Source organism: Conger conger, chromosome 3, assembly GCF_963514075.1.
Source record: "Conger conger chromosome 3, fConCon1.1, whole genome shotgun sequence".
Lineage (NCBI taxonomy): Eukaryota > Metazoa > Chordata > Actinopteri > Anguilliformes > Congridae > Conger > Conger conger.
Window position 1 is genome coordinate 69,079,387 of NC_083762.1, and position 18,370 is coordinate 69,097,756.

The window sequence follows — 18,370 nt, forward strand, 5'->3', positions numbered from 1 at the left end:
GGTACCACTGCCGCCTCATAGCAAGGAGGTCCTGGGTTCGAATCCCTGTTGGCCGGGGCCTCTCTGTGTGGAGTTTGCGTGGGATTCCTCCGGGTATTCCGGCTTCTTCCCACAGTCCAAAGACATGCAGGTTAGACTGATTGGAGAGAGTCTAAATTGCCTGTGGGTACGAGTGTGTGAATGAATGGTGTGTTTGCCCTGCGATGGACTGGCGACCTGTCCAGGGTGTATTCCTGCCTTTCGCCCAGTGTATGCTGGGATAGGCTCCAGCCCCCCTGCGACCCTGTTCAGGATAAGCAGGTTAGGATAATGAATGAATGAATGAATGAATGAATGAATGAATGAATGAATGAATGATAATTATCTAGATGATATTTCCTAATTTTCCATATAAAGTTTTACTATGTGTAGGAACACTGCAGTTATGCTACACATACCTATCTACAGCGCAGTCCATAAATACTTGGACTGTGGTACAAATTCTGCTCTTTTGGCTCTGTAGTGCAGTACATTGGATTACAAAGAATAAATATGAGATTAAAGGACTGTCACCTTTAATCTTCTATTTATCTCATGATCTGTTTACACTGTTTACTGAATTACAGTAAATACCTTTTTGCCCATAGTCCCCCCATTTAAGTGGCCCAAAAGTAATTGGACAGTTGGCCTCTCAGCTATTTCTGATCAGTCAGGTGTATTCGATTGCTTCCTTTGTATAAGAAAGCTTTCAGTATCTAGTCTTGATTATAGATTTTTGCTTGCAGTCAAATTGGAGTCAAAAATACAGAAATCCATGCACATTTACCACTATTACGAATAAACTTGGCTATGTACACTCCTAGACTAGACACTGCATAATGTTAACATGTGAATACTGGAGCAGAACAGAGAGAAATGTGCTGATTCATCTCCACCACCAAAGTTCCTTAACTACTATTTCCATGAAAGACCAGATTATTTTTAAAAAAGCCTACTTATATAGACCAAACATTTTCACAAGCTATTTTGAAAAACAAAGCGTGAATTACTTACATCTACATGCATATAAACAACAGCATTTGTTAATACATATTTATAGCTATTAATCATTATTCTGTCACTGGAGAGAGTTTCATGGATAGTGTGCTGATGCAGATCTTGACGTTGCCAGAAGTTTTGCATAATTTAAAAATAAATTATTTCTGGCGTTCTTCGGTGATCATTTGGAGGGCAGCATTGGCCCTGAGCTGCCAGTGGAATTGCCCTGCTCAGCTACAAAATCTGGAGGGCTGATGGGCCCCAGTGGGAGTTTTAGTTGTAACAGATTTTTTGGTGTTGAGCAGATCTGCTTGCTCATCCATCTTTATAACAGAGGTCAAGTCCCCAAACTGGCTCTAGAATGATCCACTTTCTCCTTTACTGTGATCTGAAAAAAATTGTAACATAAGCAGATAAATACAAACACTTGCAGTTTTAGTACAATTCAATATATATGGCACTGTTTCAGATCTGATGGAAAGACAAGGAACAAATGCCCCCAAGAGCACATACAGTATTGTGCAGAATTTCTTTTTTACAAATTTGCTCTGCGATGTCTTATTTTTTCCATTGTTTGCATTAGGTTGTCAGTAGAAAAGTGCAAATGAGAGATTTCCAAACATTAATCCTCTAAATGATTTAATCTTACCGAGAAATGTCTGTAATGTTTGTCATTTTTCAGTTGACTGTTTAACTTTGGGCGGCCTGTAGCGTAGTGGTTAAGGTACATGACTGGGACACGCAAGATCGGTGGTTCGAATCCCGGTGTAGCCACAATAAGATCTGCACAGCTGTTGGGCCCTTGAGCAAGGCCCTTAACCCTGCTGTTGGGCCCTTGAGCAAGGCCCTTAACCCTGCATTGCTCCAGGGGAGGATTGCCTCCTGCTTAGTCGAATCAACTGTACATCGCTCTGGATAAGAGTCTGCCAAATGGCAATAATGTAATGTAAAGTAACTTGGTTGACACAGGAATTACTTGAGCCAGAAGCAAGCAAGACTGCAGAACAACTTTAGCTACTTCCCCCATACAGTATGTTTGAAACAACCTATCAGTCAATTTTCTTATAAAACTGCAGGACAGTGTTTCTAAGAGAATTGATGCAGTTTTAAAGGCAAAGATATTGATCTGATCTAGTTATAAACTGTTTACTGCTCTTTATAGTAAAGTTGGGCCTAAGACTTTTTGCATAGTACTGTATGCCTGTACCTTGAATAACTGTGTGCTGTACTGTGTAATACGGTACCTTACAAACCTATTAACAGACATGTGAAACTAGCAGTATGAGGCAGATCTTTAAAAATAAGACCTCTTGTGATGGATTCACTGAAGAGGGCTTGCTGCTAAACAATAGCAGGTAATGATGCCACTCCATCAGAGCAGGATAGCCCTCTTTTTTGCAACCTTTTTACACATTTCAGCCAAGACAAGTGGCATTTCCTTCATGTATATCATAATTCCTGGCATCTAATTTCAGGCATAAATCAAGGACTCCCAACCCTACTCCAGGAGAGTGGTTGGTTGCATTACTGTGCTTAACTTAATTGCTCAAATAAAGTGGCTGAGTACATATTTAACTCTCCTCATCTGGTTTCTTGGGTTTAAACTTGCTACTGGCTTTGCTGTGAAAAAAAAAAAAAAACAACACAGCCTATGGCCCAGTAGGAGTTTGGGACCCTTGGCCATAATTATGAAATAGATGATAAAGCACAGCTCTTCCTGTTGAGACAGCTCCCAAGGCTGTGCCCAAGAAGCCTGGAGAGACCTCAGGAAGTGATGAGCAGACACAGAAACACACAGCCAGACATTTAGAGTGGCACAGAAGGAATACAGGGAATGCTTTTGGGAGTGGGAAAGGGAATGATCTCTTTCATCTCCAGTCCCGATCATTAAGTTGACTTGGCCTTTTGGAAGAATAGGGAACAAATTGGGAATGCTGTGCTCAGCGAGGGGTCGGTGTCCGATGGGTTGACTACAGCGGAGGAGAAAGAATGTTGCTGTCTAGGTGCAGCTCCTTTGTTGATTAGGACTTACTTACGTTTTCTTAATATTTAGGTTTTTCCTAAGCCCTCACTCCCTTGGAGCAGGTTTTTGGAATGCCTGTGTCAAGCCTGTGTAATATCTATGTAGTTTCATTGAGGCAGGGAAGCGAGGATTATGTAAAATGCGTTTAAAACAGCAATTCCTGAATCCAGCTGGTTTAACCGTTAACACCCTCGTTTCAATGTTCAGCACTCAGAATACTGAACACAAGTGCATCAACACTGTTTATGTTTTATGTTCATTTGATTTAATTTGGTAATTATTATCAAAGATATTAACTATCAATTAAATTGCCACATTTGGTGATAGGCAGAGCAACCTGTTGAATCAACCTTGCCCAACTTGCAACCAGGTGAAAATCAAGAGATTTATTTAGTTACACAAAATACACAATCTACAGACGTTGTTCATCTACCTTAAAGCAATGAAAGTTACAGACACAGAAAACAATCACAAAATAGATGAATGGAAGACCATACTGAACTAAATTATGCTGTCAGATGCAGGCGTCCTTGACTGAAGTCTACTGAAAACTTGTCGTAATGCCACAGGGACTAGGAGCACTTCAAGAGTCAATGTTTGAAGATATGTCAGATAAATGGCAAAATGAGTTCAATTCTTAGAAATTACAGAATTAATAGTGATGCCTGACAGGACAGAAAAAGCAGAATACAAGAACATGACTTAGACGGTAAATTGTGTTAGAATAAATTATATGGAAATGTCATGATATTTCTAATCACAGAATTGAACGTGCAAGTATTCCAGTTACTTGTCTTGCTAATTGAAGTGTGCGTGCACGTGTGTGAGAGACAGACAAAGAGAATAAAAAGAGTGGAAGTGAGGGAGCAAGGAAGAGAGAAAGAGAGAGTGGGGGAGGGAGAGAGAGAAAGAGTTTTATATAGTATCGGGATAATCTAAAACTGCTTAGAAATCAGCCACAAAGGCAAACGCAATCACAGCAGCTGCCATATGTCATATCATATGTAATTGCGGTTCGCTCGGGCTTTAACGAGCCCCTCCCACATTAAATGATTCATAAGATAAAGGAGTTTTAAAACATGAAGTTAGTCTAAAAGTAGGCCGCGATCGGAGATCGACCAGCTCCGTTGTCTTCCTTTGGGGTTCAAATGTAGTACGTCCTTTTTTTCCCGAAAATTTTAGAATAAATAAACTCGTAAGATATGGCCATACCTTGAAGGAGAACTTAAATGCAAGTGAGCGAATGACTGTTCGTTTTGCTTCTCCGCTTTTGGCTGCGTTTCGAGTGTAGGGACGTCTCCCTCGTATGCGGGTCCTAGTTGCGAGTCGTCCAGGGGCTGCCATGGTTATCCACCGCTGGAATGTGAATTTCAGCACTAGTGACAGCACCCTTTTAAACTTCAGCACAAATATCAGCCTCCTAGAACCCGTGGTGCCACAGCACCCACCTGGTCTGAGTAGGACTGGCCACACGGTGGTGGCAATATTCCTTGGAGTCATCTTCATTCTTGGAGTCCTGAACAATCTCCTCGTTCTCTTAATTTTCGCGAAGTTTCAGTCGCTCAGGACACCCATAAACCTGATTCTGTTGAACATCAGCGTGAGCGACATGCTCGTGTGCATATTCGGCACACCATTCAGCTTCGCCGCGAGCCTCCAAGGACGGTGGCTCATAGGACACTACGGATGCAAGTGGTACGGCTTCGCCAACGCACTTTTCGGTAAGTTTTCATAAATCGAAAGCTATTTTATGTCGTTATTTAATAAAGTGCCATTATTATAACATGTATTGTGCTCAACCAGTCAGTGTACGACAAGAGAAATGTTTGATGCTTGGCTTATCGTATTTTGATGCCATTTCTGTTTTACGAATTAAGGTGGTAATTACGGTAACATATTAAGCAACACTTACGGAACTCAATCGTTCATCTGCGTTATGCATCATTATTCCATTGTGGAAACCTCCAGAGTACAAATGTGTAGACAGATGAGATGTACTCTAATTACTCTTACAATATTATATCCTCTCTGGAAGCAATAGGACTACACGTGATTAGTGACGGTGAATATTTTTGAAACAGTAATCTCTTAAACAGTAATAAGTTTATTCAGTAGCATTCTGAACGCACCCTCGAAACAAAAAAAATATGTTTGCCTGCTTAATTGATTTCAAAAAGTATTTGAATCTATTCAGCATGAAGAACTATATCACGAACGTCTTCAAAGTGGTATAAAGGAGTATATAATTTAACAGGAATTTGATAGAGTGAACACTTTTTAGGTACGCCTGTACACCAGCTCATCACTGCAAATATCTAATCAGCCAATAATGTGGCAGCAACTATATGCATTAAAGCATGCAGACAGGAAGGGGACATGAGATCAAATAAATGCCTTACAACCGCGGTTTGTAGAACAGCATCTCTCTTGACACACAACACGTCGAGCCTTGTAGTGGATTGGCTACAGCAGCAGAAGACTACGCTGGGTTCCCCTCCTGTCAGTAAAGATCAGGAAACTGAGGCTACAATGTGCTCACTCAAACTAAACAGTTGAAGTTCGGAAAAATATTGATGGTCTTTCTCCTGTGGCATGCAGATGGAAGAGTCAGACTTTGGTGTAAACAGCATGAATCCATAGATGCATCCTGCCCTGTGTTAATGGTTCAGGCTGGTGGTGGAGGTAATGGAATGGTTTGGGGAATGTTTTCTTGGCACACATATTGGAATGCAACCACTTTACAAATTCAGCATATTCTGAAAGGCCCAGACCATATGGATTCCTCTATTATGGCCACTGTCCACCCATCTCCTGATAGCTATTTCCAGCATGATAACCGGCCATGTCACAAAGCAAATGTCATCTCAAGCTCCAATGGCCTCCACAGTCACCAGATCTCAGGTGTGGGATGCGGTGGAACAAGATATTTCACAGCATGAATGTTCAGTGAACAAATCGACCACAACTGCATGATGCTTTCTTGTCAACATGAAATAATTTCTGAGGAATGTTTCCAGTATCTTGTTGAATCCATGCCACAATGAATTCAGGAAAAGGGAGGTTCAGCCCAGTACTAGAAATGTGTTCTTGATAATTGAGTGGATTAAATGTATGATTGGCTGTTATTTAGCGGAGCATTCTGCTTGGTTGCTAAAAAATGCAGTGACGTTTGTAGCAGGTCACAATTTAGCTTTTATTTTAAACTTCTCTGAAAATGTTATGCTGTGGTATGTGGTAGTCTGAATACTGGATATAAGGAAATACAGTGCGCACACTGCTGTTACTCTGAAATGTGTTGTTTTATATTCACACAAAAAATTGTTTGTAGAAAAGATGGCTGGAATTATGAACAGGGGTGTCCAGAAAGGGGCCAGTGTGGGTGCAGGTTTTTGTTTTAGCCCAGGACAAGGACCCCTAATTCAACTAATTTACAAATCATGGTATTATCAGGTGTTGTAGTGCTGAGCTAAAACAATCTGCACCCCTTTTCAGACAAGATTCGACACCTGTTCTAGAACTTGAAACTAATTTTGAATGGATTGGGGTGGACGTATCCTCTTGTATCTGCAGAAGAAAGGAGCTCAGTTGGCCTTGTAAATGTGTAACTATGCAAGAAGGTACCCAGTGGTATTTTTATTGAAAGATGAAAAGGATTGCCATGGCAATGCTACAGTGGGATTCATGAGATAATATTCCGTAAACATACACTTAGGGCCAGAGCTTTATGAGTTATAATTCAACATGTTCGTCAATTGTCGGCTATAGATAGCATCTAAAGAACAGTCATTACAAATGTGAGTGCTGGTCTTTTGTGAATGTGGTTAGCTGAATTAAATCCCTTTGACATATGCACCTGTTTTTAACTTAAAGGGCTGAAAGAGGGGTGCAATCATTTTCTACTTTAAATTTAAACCTTTGATGAGGTAATTTAGTGCTTCAACCAGCAGTCTCGATTGTAAGGTAGCCTTACAGTTGTAATTTTATTCCTTTCATGAGAAATGATAAGGACATTTGGAGGGGAATCGGGAAGGAAAGGAGCTAACTATAAATTTTATGACCTGTTTGTTGTATGGGTGACACACTATCACATACAGTATGTGTGCATCCGGTCACTGCTGCTTAAAGGTTTGTATTTTTCATTAATCATTAAACTATTGATCTTTCCACGATTTTTACTTGACAGAAATCACTAGACATGCTTGTTTGCTTGTCCTGTATGTACAAGTTACATCACAAGGACAACACTTCCATAAACACTGATCTGCTATTTACTTTTACCAGTCACCTCTTTTTTTATTGATTATAGCTTACAGCATATCTGTAATATACATTGCAGTCCATAAGTATTCGGACAGTGGTACAATTTCTGTTCTTTTGGCTCTATTTGAAAATTAGAAGGTTCTATCTGTGTTCTGAGTAGTTTTAAAGCTTTAAAGATTCCAAAGTAAATTGGCTCCAAGTAAAAACGATCTTATAAATTTTGCATTTTTTCATACATTTAAATAGTTTTTTTGGATAAAACTTCGCACAAATATGTAGTGCCCTATACAATAAACAACATATTTATTGCATTAACTCATTTCTGTCAAAAATGTCAGTTAGAACCAGCTCAGGATTATGAGGCTGTCATACAGTCGTAGGCCAAACAATACGCTCGCCAAAATTAACCGTAGCACTCTTTCCCCTGAGCTCTCTCCCCTCCCTCATATTCCTCCCCTCCCTGGTCTTCCTGGTCTTCCCCAGGCATCGTGTCCCTGGTGTCCCTGTCCATGCTCTCTTACGAGCGGTACGCCACGGTGCTGCGCTGCACCAAGGCGGACGTCTCGGACTACAGGAAGGCCTGGCTGTGCGTGGGGGGCTCCTGGCTCTACTCCCTCCTGTGGACAGTGCCCCCCTTCCTGGGCTGGAGTGGCTATGGGCCGGAGGGGGCGGGCACGTCCTGCTCGGTGCAGTGGCATCAGCGTTCGGCGAGCAGCGTCTCGTATGTGGTCTGCCTGTTTGTGTTCTGCCTGCTGCTGCCACTGCTGCTCATGGTGTTCTGCTACAGTAGGATCCTCCTGGCTGTCCGGGGGGTAAGTGCCCTCTCCGGCTGCTGGAATGTTCCCCGCCAACATTAAAAAAGTCCATCCATCCATTGTCTTAACCCGCTTATTCGCAGGGGGGCTGGAGCCTATCCTAGCACACATTAGGCAAAAGGTAGGAATACACCATGGACAGGTCGCCAGTCCATCGCAGGGCACACACACCATTCACTCGCACACTCATACCCACAGGCAATTTAGACTCTCCAGCCTAACTTGCATGTCTTTGGACTGTGGGAGGAAACTGTTGTACCCGGAGGAAACCCACGCGAACACGGGGAGAACATGCAAACTCCCGAGGCCCCGGCTGACCGGGATTCTAACCCAGGACCTCCTTGCTGTGAGGTGGCAGTGCTACCCACTGCACCATCCGTGCCGCCATTAAAAAAGTAATTTTAATCAACTGCTGAAGTCATGTATGTACAGTATACTTCAGAATGTTGAATGCAACCACTGTCCAGAATTTTTAAAGTAAATCCAATTATTCATTCTTTTTGAGAGAAGGAAATGGAGGCAACATGTATTTCAAATAAATATTTCAAATGCATATCTGATCCCTGTCTAGGGGAAGCCTATGAAAAATCAATCTCAGAGCTTTTCAATATTGGCCCCTCTGTCAACATCAAACACCCTTTTCTTCTTCTCTAAAACTCAATAGTCAATAAACTATCACTCTAGAGAACTTAAAAAAGCAAGACAAATTCACAACCTTGGAATTGAGTGGATTGTTGAAAAATAAGTTTCCTTCTCAAATTTGTGAAACCACCTAAATAGTCCTTGGGCCAAACCCCAAAATTGGACGATTTGGTACCATCTGGGTGGGCAAATTCTAGATGTGATTTTTTTAGTCCTATACATCCCTAGATTATGTTTTGATATGATAGACCTTTTGGTTTGGCAGCTTATTAGTGGTTATCACCTCCTAAAGGTATGGACTGCTTTCGTTCAAAACCGGAGTTTTGCCAAAAAAAGTCCCCTGCCATATTTTGCCCCCCTTCGCATGATTCGCTTGTAGGTCGGGCTGTGGGGGTGCTAGAGACATGAGCCTGCAGTGTTTGTTATGCGCCTGAGTCTCCTGAACACGTAGAGACCAACCCTGAGTCGATCAGACCTTCCTAGGCCGAGCTATGGTCACTTTTCCCGCACCTACCCCCTACCGGTGAATGCCTAATTTTTGCGGTTTTCCGGAGGTATTGTGCGGTAGCTCAGCGTAGGAAGCTCTGATCGACTCGGGGTTGGTCTCTACGTGTTCAGGAGACTCAGGCGCATAACAAAAACTGCAGGCTCATGTCTCTAGCACCCCCACAGCCCGACCTACAAGCGAATCATGCGAAGGGGGGCAAAATATGGCAGGGGACTTTTTTTGGCAAAACTCCGGTTTTGAACGAAAGCAGTCCATACCTTTAGGAGGTGATAACCACTAATAAGCTGCCAAACCAAAAGGTCTATCATATCAAAACATAATCTAGGGATGTATAGGACTAAAAAAATCACATCTAGAATTTGCCCACCCAGATGGTACCGAAAAATGGTTTGGCCCAAGGACTAAAATAGTATCTCAACAAAAACACTGCCAAACACCAACAATACCACATACGTGTCTCATCATTATGTTATAATGTAGGGACCCCATGGAAGATCCTCACCTGCACAACTGTAAAAGCGTGATAATGAGGCCCATGCTCTATTTTCTCCTTTAGTCCTCTGTATAACAGCCCACGGCTCCAGCGGTGGGAGATAGATATCACAGCGCAACCCCACTTAAAGTTAGATCTGCTATTTTCATTTCTATTTAAGGATGACAGAGCCAAGCTTTCAGAGAGCAATTTCCTATTGATTTGTCTTGAGTCCCCCCCCACCCTTAAGACGACGGTGCATTGGGGATTCAGGTTAGCTGGCAGTCGAGAGGTCAATGTGTGACTCATCCCTGCTGAAGAGACATTACATAACCTCCCATTTGAGCGGGGGATCATGCAATTACCGCCACAATTGGCGGGAAAGGAACTGCGTTTGCCAGCCCCCAGTTTGCGAAGGAGCTCTTGTTGGTATTTTTAGAATCTGAGGCCTGTCTGTTACTATTGGCGACAACCTGTTGTGCAACACAGTTCAATTCTTCCAGGATTTCTCTGTTCAAATGTGGCACTAGGGATTTATATTCGATTACGGTGGCAAAGTGGCTTCTTTCTGGCCCCGAGTCCGGAGGCTTTTTTCGCCGAAAGAGATTACCCGACTGTGAAACCAGGTCAATGGAAGGGTCTAAAAACACACCAGCCTGTGGCATCCTTGTGAATGTAGATCATATAATGACATTTATAGACCCATCATTGTCATCATAGATCTACAGTGATTACTGCAACAGCTATCTCAGAATGAAATGCCACTCTACAACAAGTATACACCCACAAAGCTATTCAGGCCAGGTATGTAAATGTATATGATATACCGCATGTTTATTATGGAACCAAATAGGATTTGGTATGTCTGTATTTCAGACACATACTTCTTTCTTAATTATTTATAATAATAATACTGAGGGGAAAAAACAGCTGCTGGAATTCAGTGCAGAAATTATTTATAAAATGTAAAAACTTATTGATAAAAAAATATTTAGAAGGATCCCAGCCACATCAATATATTCAAAGAATATTGTTTAAAAAATAAAAATAAGAAAAGCCGTGTGCTAATATAGACATACATACAGTCAGGTCCATAAATATTGGGACATCGACACAATTCTCATCTTTTTGGCTCTATACACCACCACAATGGATTTGAAATTAAACAAACAAAATGTGCTTTAACTGCAGACTTTCAGCTTTAATTTGAGGGTAGTTACAACCAGGTGAACGGTGTAGGAATTACAACAGTTTCTATATGTACCTCCCACTTTTTAAGGGACCAAAAGTAATGGGACAAACTAACAATCATAAATCAAACTTTCACTTTTTAATTCTTGAAATTTCACTTTCACTTTTAATCCTTTGCAGTCAATTACAGCCTGAAGTCTGGAATGCATAGACATCGCCAGACGCTGGGTTTCATCCCTGTTGATGCTCTGCCAGGCCTCTACTGCAACTGTCTTCAGTTCCTGCTTCTTCTTGGGGCATTTTCCCTTCAGTTTTGTCTTCAGCAAGTGAAATGCATGTTCAATCGGATTCAGGTCAGGTGATTGACTTGGCCATTGCATAACATTCCACTTCTTTGCCTTAAAAAACTCTTTAGTTGCTTTCACAGTATGCTTCGGGTCATTGTCCATTTGCACTGTGAAGCGCCGTCCAATAAGTTCTGAAGCATTTGGCTGAATATGAACAGATAATATTGCCCGAAACACTTCAGAATTCACCCTGCAGCTTTTGTCAGCAGTCACATCATCAATAAATACAAGGGAACCAGTTCCATTGGCAGCCATACATGCCCACGCCATGACACTACCACCACCATGCTTCACTGATGAGGTGGTATGTTTTGGATCATGAGCAGTTCCTTTCCTTCTCCATACTCTTCTCTTCCCATCATTCTGGTACAAGTTGATCTTTGTCTCATCTGTCCATAGGATGTTGTTCCAGAACTGTAAAGGCTTTTTTAGATGTTGTTTGGCAAACTCTAATCTGGTCTTCCTGTTTTTGAGGCTCACCAATGGTTTACATCTTGTGGTGAACCCTCTGTATTCACTCTGGTGAAGTCTTCTCTTGATTGTTGACTTTGACACACATACACCTACCTCCTGGAGAGTGTTCTTGATCTGGCCAACTGTTGTGAAGGGGTTTTTCTTCACCAGGGAAAGAATTCTTCTGTCATCCACCACAGTTGTTTTCCGTGGTCTTCCGGGTCTTTTGGTGTTGCTGAGCTCACCGGTGCGTCCTTTCTTTTTAAGAATGTTCCAAACAGTTGATTTGGCCACACCTAATGTTTTTGCTATCTCACTGATGGGTTTGTTTTGATTTTTCAGCCTAATGATGGCTTGCTTCACTGATAGTGACAGCTCTTTGGAATCTCATATTGAGAGTTGACAGCAACAGATTCCAAATGCAAATAGCACACTTGAAATGAACTCTAGACCTTCTATCTGCTCCTTGTAAATGAGATAATGAGGGAATAACACACACCTGGCCATGGAACAGCTGAGCAGCCAATTGTCCCATTACTTTTGGTCCCTTAGTGGGAGGCACGTATAGAAACTGTTGTAATTCAAGTTAAAGCTGAAAGTCTGCAGTTAAAGCATATCTTGTTCATTTCATTTCAAATCCATTGTGGTGGTGTATAGAGCCAAAAAGAGGAGAATTGTGTCGATGTCCCAATATTTATGGACCTGACTCTAGCAATACTAAGCTATGTATTTTATTCTGAATTACAGAATTGATTTTTATAGAACAGCAGATACACTCTGTCCTGATCTGCATTAATATAACACTTCAATTCAAACCACATTTCTGCGTCAATGTCTCAATATTTCCAATCAAAAGCTCCTTTACTATACTTCCTCAGCCACAGGTTTACGTAGTTTACCGTAGTTCTGTAGTTTACTGTAGAGCTTTATAAGGCAGACAGAGCTGGAAAGTCCAGGGGTCATGTGTTCCTTCCACCCAAGGGCAGAGCCAACTCATTTCACTAATTGCTTTTACGTGAACAAATGTGCATTAACCCCCCCCCCCCCCCCCCCCAGGTGGTTAAGATCAACCTGACGTCTGCACAGAGGCGGGAGAACCACATCCTGCTCATGGTGGTGTCCATGGTAACCTGCTACCTGCTGTGCTGGATGCCCTACGGGGTGGTGGCACTGGTGGCCACCTTCGGAAGGGTGGGCCTCATTAACCCCGTGGCCAGCATTGTGCCCTCCATCCTGGCCAAGAGCAGCACTGTGTTCAATCCCATCATTTACGTGCTCCTGAACAAACAGGTGAGCCACTAGGGGGAGCGATATTCCTGCTGAACTTGTGTGATGAGTGTGGGTCCCCCTCCTGTCAGGCACTGGGCTTATGGATTTCACTGAAGCGGAGTGTCTGTTCTTTGTCATTTTGTTTCAGCATATATAGAGTAGTGTGTGAGAACCAGTGTAAAAAAAAACAATTTTTTTTTGTCCTTATTACATACCATACAAGATTGTTGTTTTCAAAATGCCAAAAAAAGCCAGAATTTGAAATGTGATTAGATTGAATATGGACAACAACAAAGAGTACCCAGTATTTATGGCCAGATTGATACGCTCTAAATTATGCAATTATGCAATTATGCAAGAAGTCAATGCTAAATGGTTTCCAACAAAAAGTGAACCATGACATTCTGTAGAGTGCAAACAGCCTGGTGTGGTGGGGTTAGGGGCCTAGGGTCGTTATGAGTAGTCCGGTTCAAGTGCCAGGTTGGGCTCAGCTGCGATGCACCACTTGGTGCTCAGAAATGTAATTATTTCAGTGAAATGTCCAGCTGTATACATTTAGAAATTGGCAGTATATAAAAAGCAGGCTTTGTTATATCCGCACAGAAAACCGGAATAACATTGCAAATGCAGATGCCAAGGAAATATTGCAGTATTCCAACAGCTTTTGTTGGAACATGCTCTTGTTGCAGATGGAGGGGTTTGATACAATTTTTTTCTAATTAATAATACCATTAGCTGAAAAAGCTACCACATACTGAAATCTGACAAAATGCTCCTGACTGTATAACATTTTACTTAAACTGAAGGAGCACTTATGGAGTTATGGCTAATGCTCTACATGTAATATAAAATGACCTCTTGCTCAAGGCTGTACGTGATTCATCGCCCCCAATTAATGTACCTATTGCTACATTTAATGCTTGAGTTCTCGAGGGCCGGTCTGCGTACTGGTTTTTGTTCCAATTAATTGCCTTGCTATTAATTTGCTGACAGCTATATCAATTACCCTGGTTCAAGCCTGTACTTGAGCACAGTAAAATCATTCGGATACATTTGCAGTCTGCAGCTGTAGCTGGTACTCACATACATTTCAGATAAGATATAATTGAGTCAATGAAATAATTAAGACCAGAAGTTGGTGCAAAATCCTGAAATGGATTGGCCCTGTGCTAGTGTATACTTCAGCTGGTCATGCCCCCTAAGAGCGCTTGCCCCTGTCGTATTTGAAGGTGTGTTTGTTATTATGCATGGCAAAAATACTGTGCAAATAGCACTCTAAACCAGTGATTCCCAAACTCGATCCTCTGTGTATGCTGGTTTTTGCTCCAACCCGAATTGCAATTGAATAATTCCAACAAGCTGTTACTCTTTCTTAATTGGGTTCTTTCCATCTCGAAATTGACTATTTACCTTAAAAAACGTTATGCCAGAAATATGAACTATGAAATATGAAATATGAATAATTGCCATGAACATGGTAATTTTATTCTTTATGGCATGCATATCTGTCAAAAAGTGGTTTTAGAGGGTAATCCCTCAAAACATGAAAACCTAATTAAGGAAAATTAAGAGCATGATTGGAATTGTGGATGGAGTAAAAACCAGCATACACAGGGGTACTCCAGGACCGAGTTTGGGAACCACTGCCTTAATGCAGGTGTTCCCAACCCTGTTCCTGAAGATCTATCATCCTGTAGGTTTTCTCTCCAACCCTAACTTAGTGCATCAGATTCTACTAATCAGCAGCTCAATTGGATATATAGCTGTTCGATGAGCAGGGTTGGGAGTCACTGCTTTAATGTGTTTCCCCCTACTGATCGTCATCATGCCTCATGTATACTATTACTTTGATTTGTGGCTGCTTGTTTGTTTTTTAATTGTTGAAAAAACAAGTAAAGAAGTGAATAATGAATGGATGAATAAATAAATGCCGTTGACAAAAACGAGGCTGAAGCTCTTTTATTTTGCGGACTGCCAGTTTTACAGGTGTTTCGTGGCCTTTGTGAAGTGCCAGACGGACCCCCAGTCCAGCCACACGTTCAACACCCAGCAAAGCAGCCGGGCGGAGGATCATCAGCACCCCGACAGCGTCCACCTCCATCCTGCGAAGCCCGTGGCCCTTCCTGACACTAGGGCCCCAGCCTCCTCTCAGATACGGCAGGAGTGTCGCACCATGATCCTGGTGGTGCACTACGCGCCCTGAGGTGCAGGGCGTGCCCCAGACTTAGGCTGGAGGCCCCCCTCTCTGACGGTAGGCTCTGGGGAGTGGCAGCGTGACTCTGGAACGCTGCCTTGGACATCAGGAAGATTCCCAGCTTCACAGCCTGGTCACGTTGCACACGCCCGTGGATAGACCCGATGCTCGTGTTCCAGTCCAATGTGTGGCATTTATGACATTTTTACATCTTCATACAGTGTATTAGTCTTCCACTCTCCGGCCATAAATTGATCCACCATTGCCACTGTATTATCCATTCTTCATAATATTTGAAAGACAGTGTGTGTCTTACGTAACAACAACTTTATTTTATTTACTTGACACCTTTAAAGGATGGAGCACAAAGTGCTTTACTGTGAGTAAAATGACAATATGCACAAGTAAGTCATAATAAATAAGATATATTCATGAAAGTAATAAAATAATAAAATAAGCAATGGCAATAAAATAAATTAAAACAAGAGAACCACAAGAAGTTGAACAATGTTATACAATATTTAGGTACAGCACAGTAAATACATTCCCTTCTACATCAAACACGTGCACACACACACACACACACACACACACACACACACACACATCTGCATCCTTAAATCACAGTGCAAGTGCCAATGAGACATCTCTGGAGTCTGCAACAAATTATTGCATAACAAGAGGCCAAACAGTGTGGCTGTGGAAGCTATGTATATCCAGTTTAATTTAAATCTAAATGAGATTTTTCTTCCTTACTTATTTTAGAGACTGCTTGATAATGCATGGTTTAATTAAGTCACAAGCAGGTATTTATAAAGAGATGTGTGTTTCTAATCCCCAGTCCCATGGTGTTGGTGACTCATACACATTTGACATTCTTAATACTGCCAGTAGGGGGAGCTGCTGGTTATTACATTACAATATGTATATTACAAACAACAAACTTTTTAATTTGACCTTACACACCATTTTATAAATAGTAGTAGTTTCCATTATTGGTGGCTAATTTTACCATAGGACATTGGTGGAACTGCGTGAGTATTTCCTAGTGTTTTATACTGTTTGATAGAACCTCCAATACCCTGTGACAAACATTGTACTAAAAACATTTCCTCCTACATGTCACCGGTTTGCACCGTAATTTTCTTCCCGCGTGCGTTGACAAAATAGCGGCACTTCTGGCGCTACCTTCGCGCACCAACTTAGATCTGCTTCCCATTGTGGCGGACTGTCTGAGTCATACGCACAGATGACACAGTCCCGCGCCTTCGCGGAAAATCCACGGTTCACGCGATACGTGAAGAGTCACAATTACACAAACGACAATTAGGCTATTCCAAATGCGGACCATGTATTTCGGACGTACTGTTCAGAAGTTCCTAAGCAATGAATACAAATCAGTGAATGGGACGTATGTCCAGACAGTGACCAAATAAACCAATAAATAAACAAACCACAAGAACATTATTTGTCTTTCCTGCCTCATGTTTTTTTATTTTTTTATTTAACCTTCATTTAAGCAGGGTGTCCTACTGAGACCAGGGATCACATTGAAAGAGTAAAACCATACATGCATTGTCTTCACACCCAATGGTGTTCAATCTATTTGATAAGTTTTGGTGGTCTCAAACCCTTTAGACAATTTTATAAACAAAACTATGCAATTATGTTTCCTGTCGAGTGCATTTGCTATTTTATTCATTACAAATGACACAGCACAGGTGGTGCGGTGTCCGGGTGTAAAACCAGATTGATATCGATTCAATGTATAATTAAAAATCACAGAATTGGAAATTCACCAGAGAAAAAACAAACAAACAAACAAACAAAAAACTGGACGGTAATTTCTTATTCGTCGCTGGCATTACCCCCGTTAAATAATGCGGGTGCTTTCTATATGCTCGGCATACATCCAGTGTCGTGATAGGTTAAAAATGTTATCCAACATAACATTTAGGTAATCAGTTTGTCTTTAACGATGTCATCTCATAAACAGTCATTCTTCCTCTAAACTGGTAAGAGCCTGTGAACAGTTTGAGACCACTTTTCTAGCACATTTGAACCACACGATGAATGTGTGACTTCTCTAGTTTCTGCATTGTAGTTTCGGCAGCCTGTAGCATAGTGGTTAAGGCCCATGATTGGGACCCTAAAGGTTGATGGTTCAAATCCCGGTGTAGCCACAATAAGATCCGCACAGCCGGTGGGCCCTTGAGCAAGGCCCTTAACCCTGCATTGCCAATAATGTAATGTAATGCATTGGTTAAATACTGTACATGATAGTGCTTATTTATTTCATGAATTTGTTTTACATTTTTAGAAAAGATCAGATTTCCACATCCAAATTTGAAGATACATTTTAACTTTGTACAGACTGCAATGGGTGGTCAAATCACAACTGCTAAATGAAACTCAGCAGGGACGCTACATCTGTCAGGCTTAGGCAGTAATTAATTTAGTGCATGAGTACTGCTGCTTCCACTAGTCATTACGTATCACTGATCGGTACATGGAGAGATACACACACTCGCTGCTGGCCAAGACGGACCAGCCAAAGTGCAATGCTGTTTTAAATTTCTTTGGAAGACAACTGATTCACTGCCTGTCTCATGATGATGGCTGTTATTCAGTGTTAACACAATAACAGAAAAACGTGTTGTGGTATTGAGTGAGAGACATGTTGTCATGCATTTGCCGGCAGGGCAGAATTATCTGGGGTTTTGCATATGGAGATTAATCAGTGATTAGACATCCTCTTTGACGAGACATTTCGAGACATCAAAGGCAATCACATATGAAAGAGAATCAGTAGCTGCAGTTCATTACACCCACTGTACAGCAAAGAAAGTGCACTGCACTCCATATGTCTTCACAACGTTGTTATAATGCACGTATCACTAAGAACAAATGAGCAAACCCGTCTTATTAAATGCATCAAACTTCTTATTATAAAGGTCAACAGGAAGCACAGAGTGATTCATTTTCACACCATAAATAATTCAGGCTGATTTTCAGGGCTTGTCTCCACTCACACATGTCACCACACGGCCTCCATGCTGCCTCTGCACCTCAAAATACACCTACAAAAATGAAACCCACCTCTTTGACTCAAAACAGAAACCATATATTCTTGTCTCGGGACAACCCAAAACGTCCTGCGACTTCTCGCGCTCTAAGGA

The 18,370-nt window shown here is 41.6% G+C and overlaps 1 protein-coding gene across 1 annotated transcript; it reads left to right on the plus strand.

The window, feature by feature from the left end:
• The first annotated feature begins 4,358 nt into the window (after positions 1-4,358).
• Positions 4,359-15,455, plus strand: LOC133124533 (opsin-3-like). The gene is made up of 4 exons (XM_061235815.1): positions 4,359-4,761; positions 7,784-8,112; positions 12,785-13,018; positions 14,976-15,455. Exons 1-4 carry the CDS (start codon positions 4,383-4,385, stop codon positions 15,198-15,200), a joined length of 1,167 nt encoding a protein of 388 aa, XP_061091799.1. The 5' UTR covers positions 4,359-4,382; the 3' UTR covers positions 15,201-15,455.
• Positions 15,456-18,370: the final 2,915 nt, after the last annotated feature.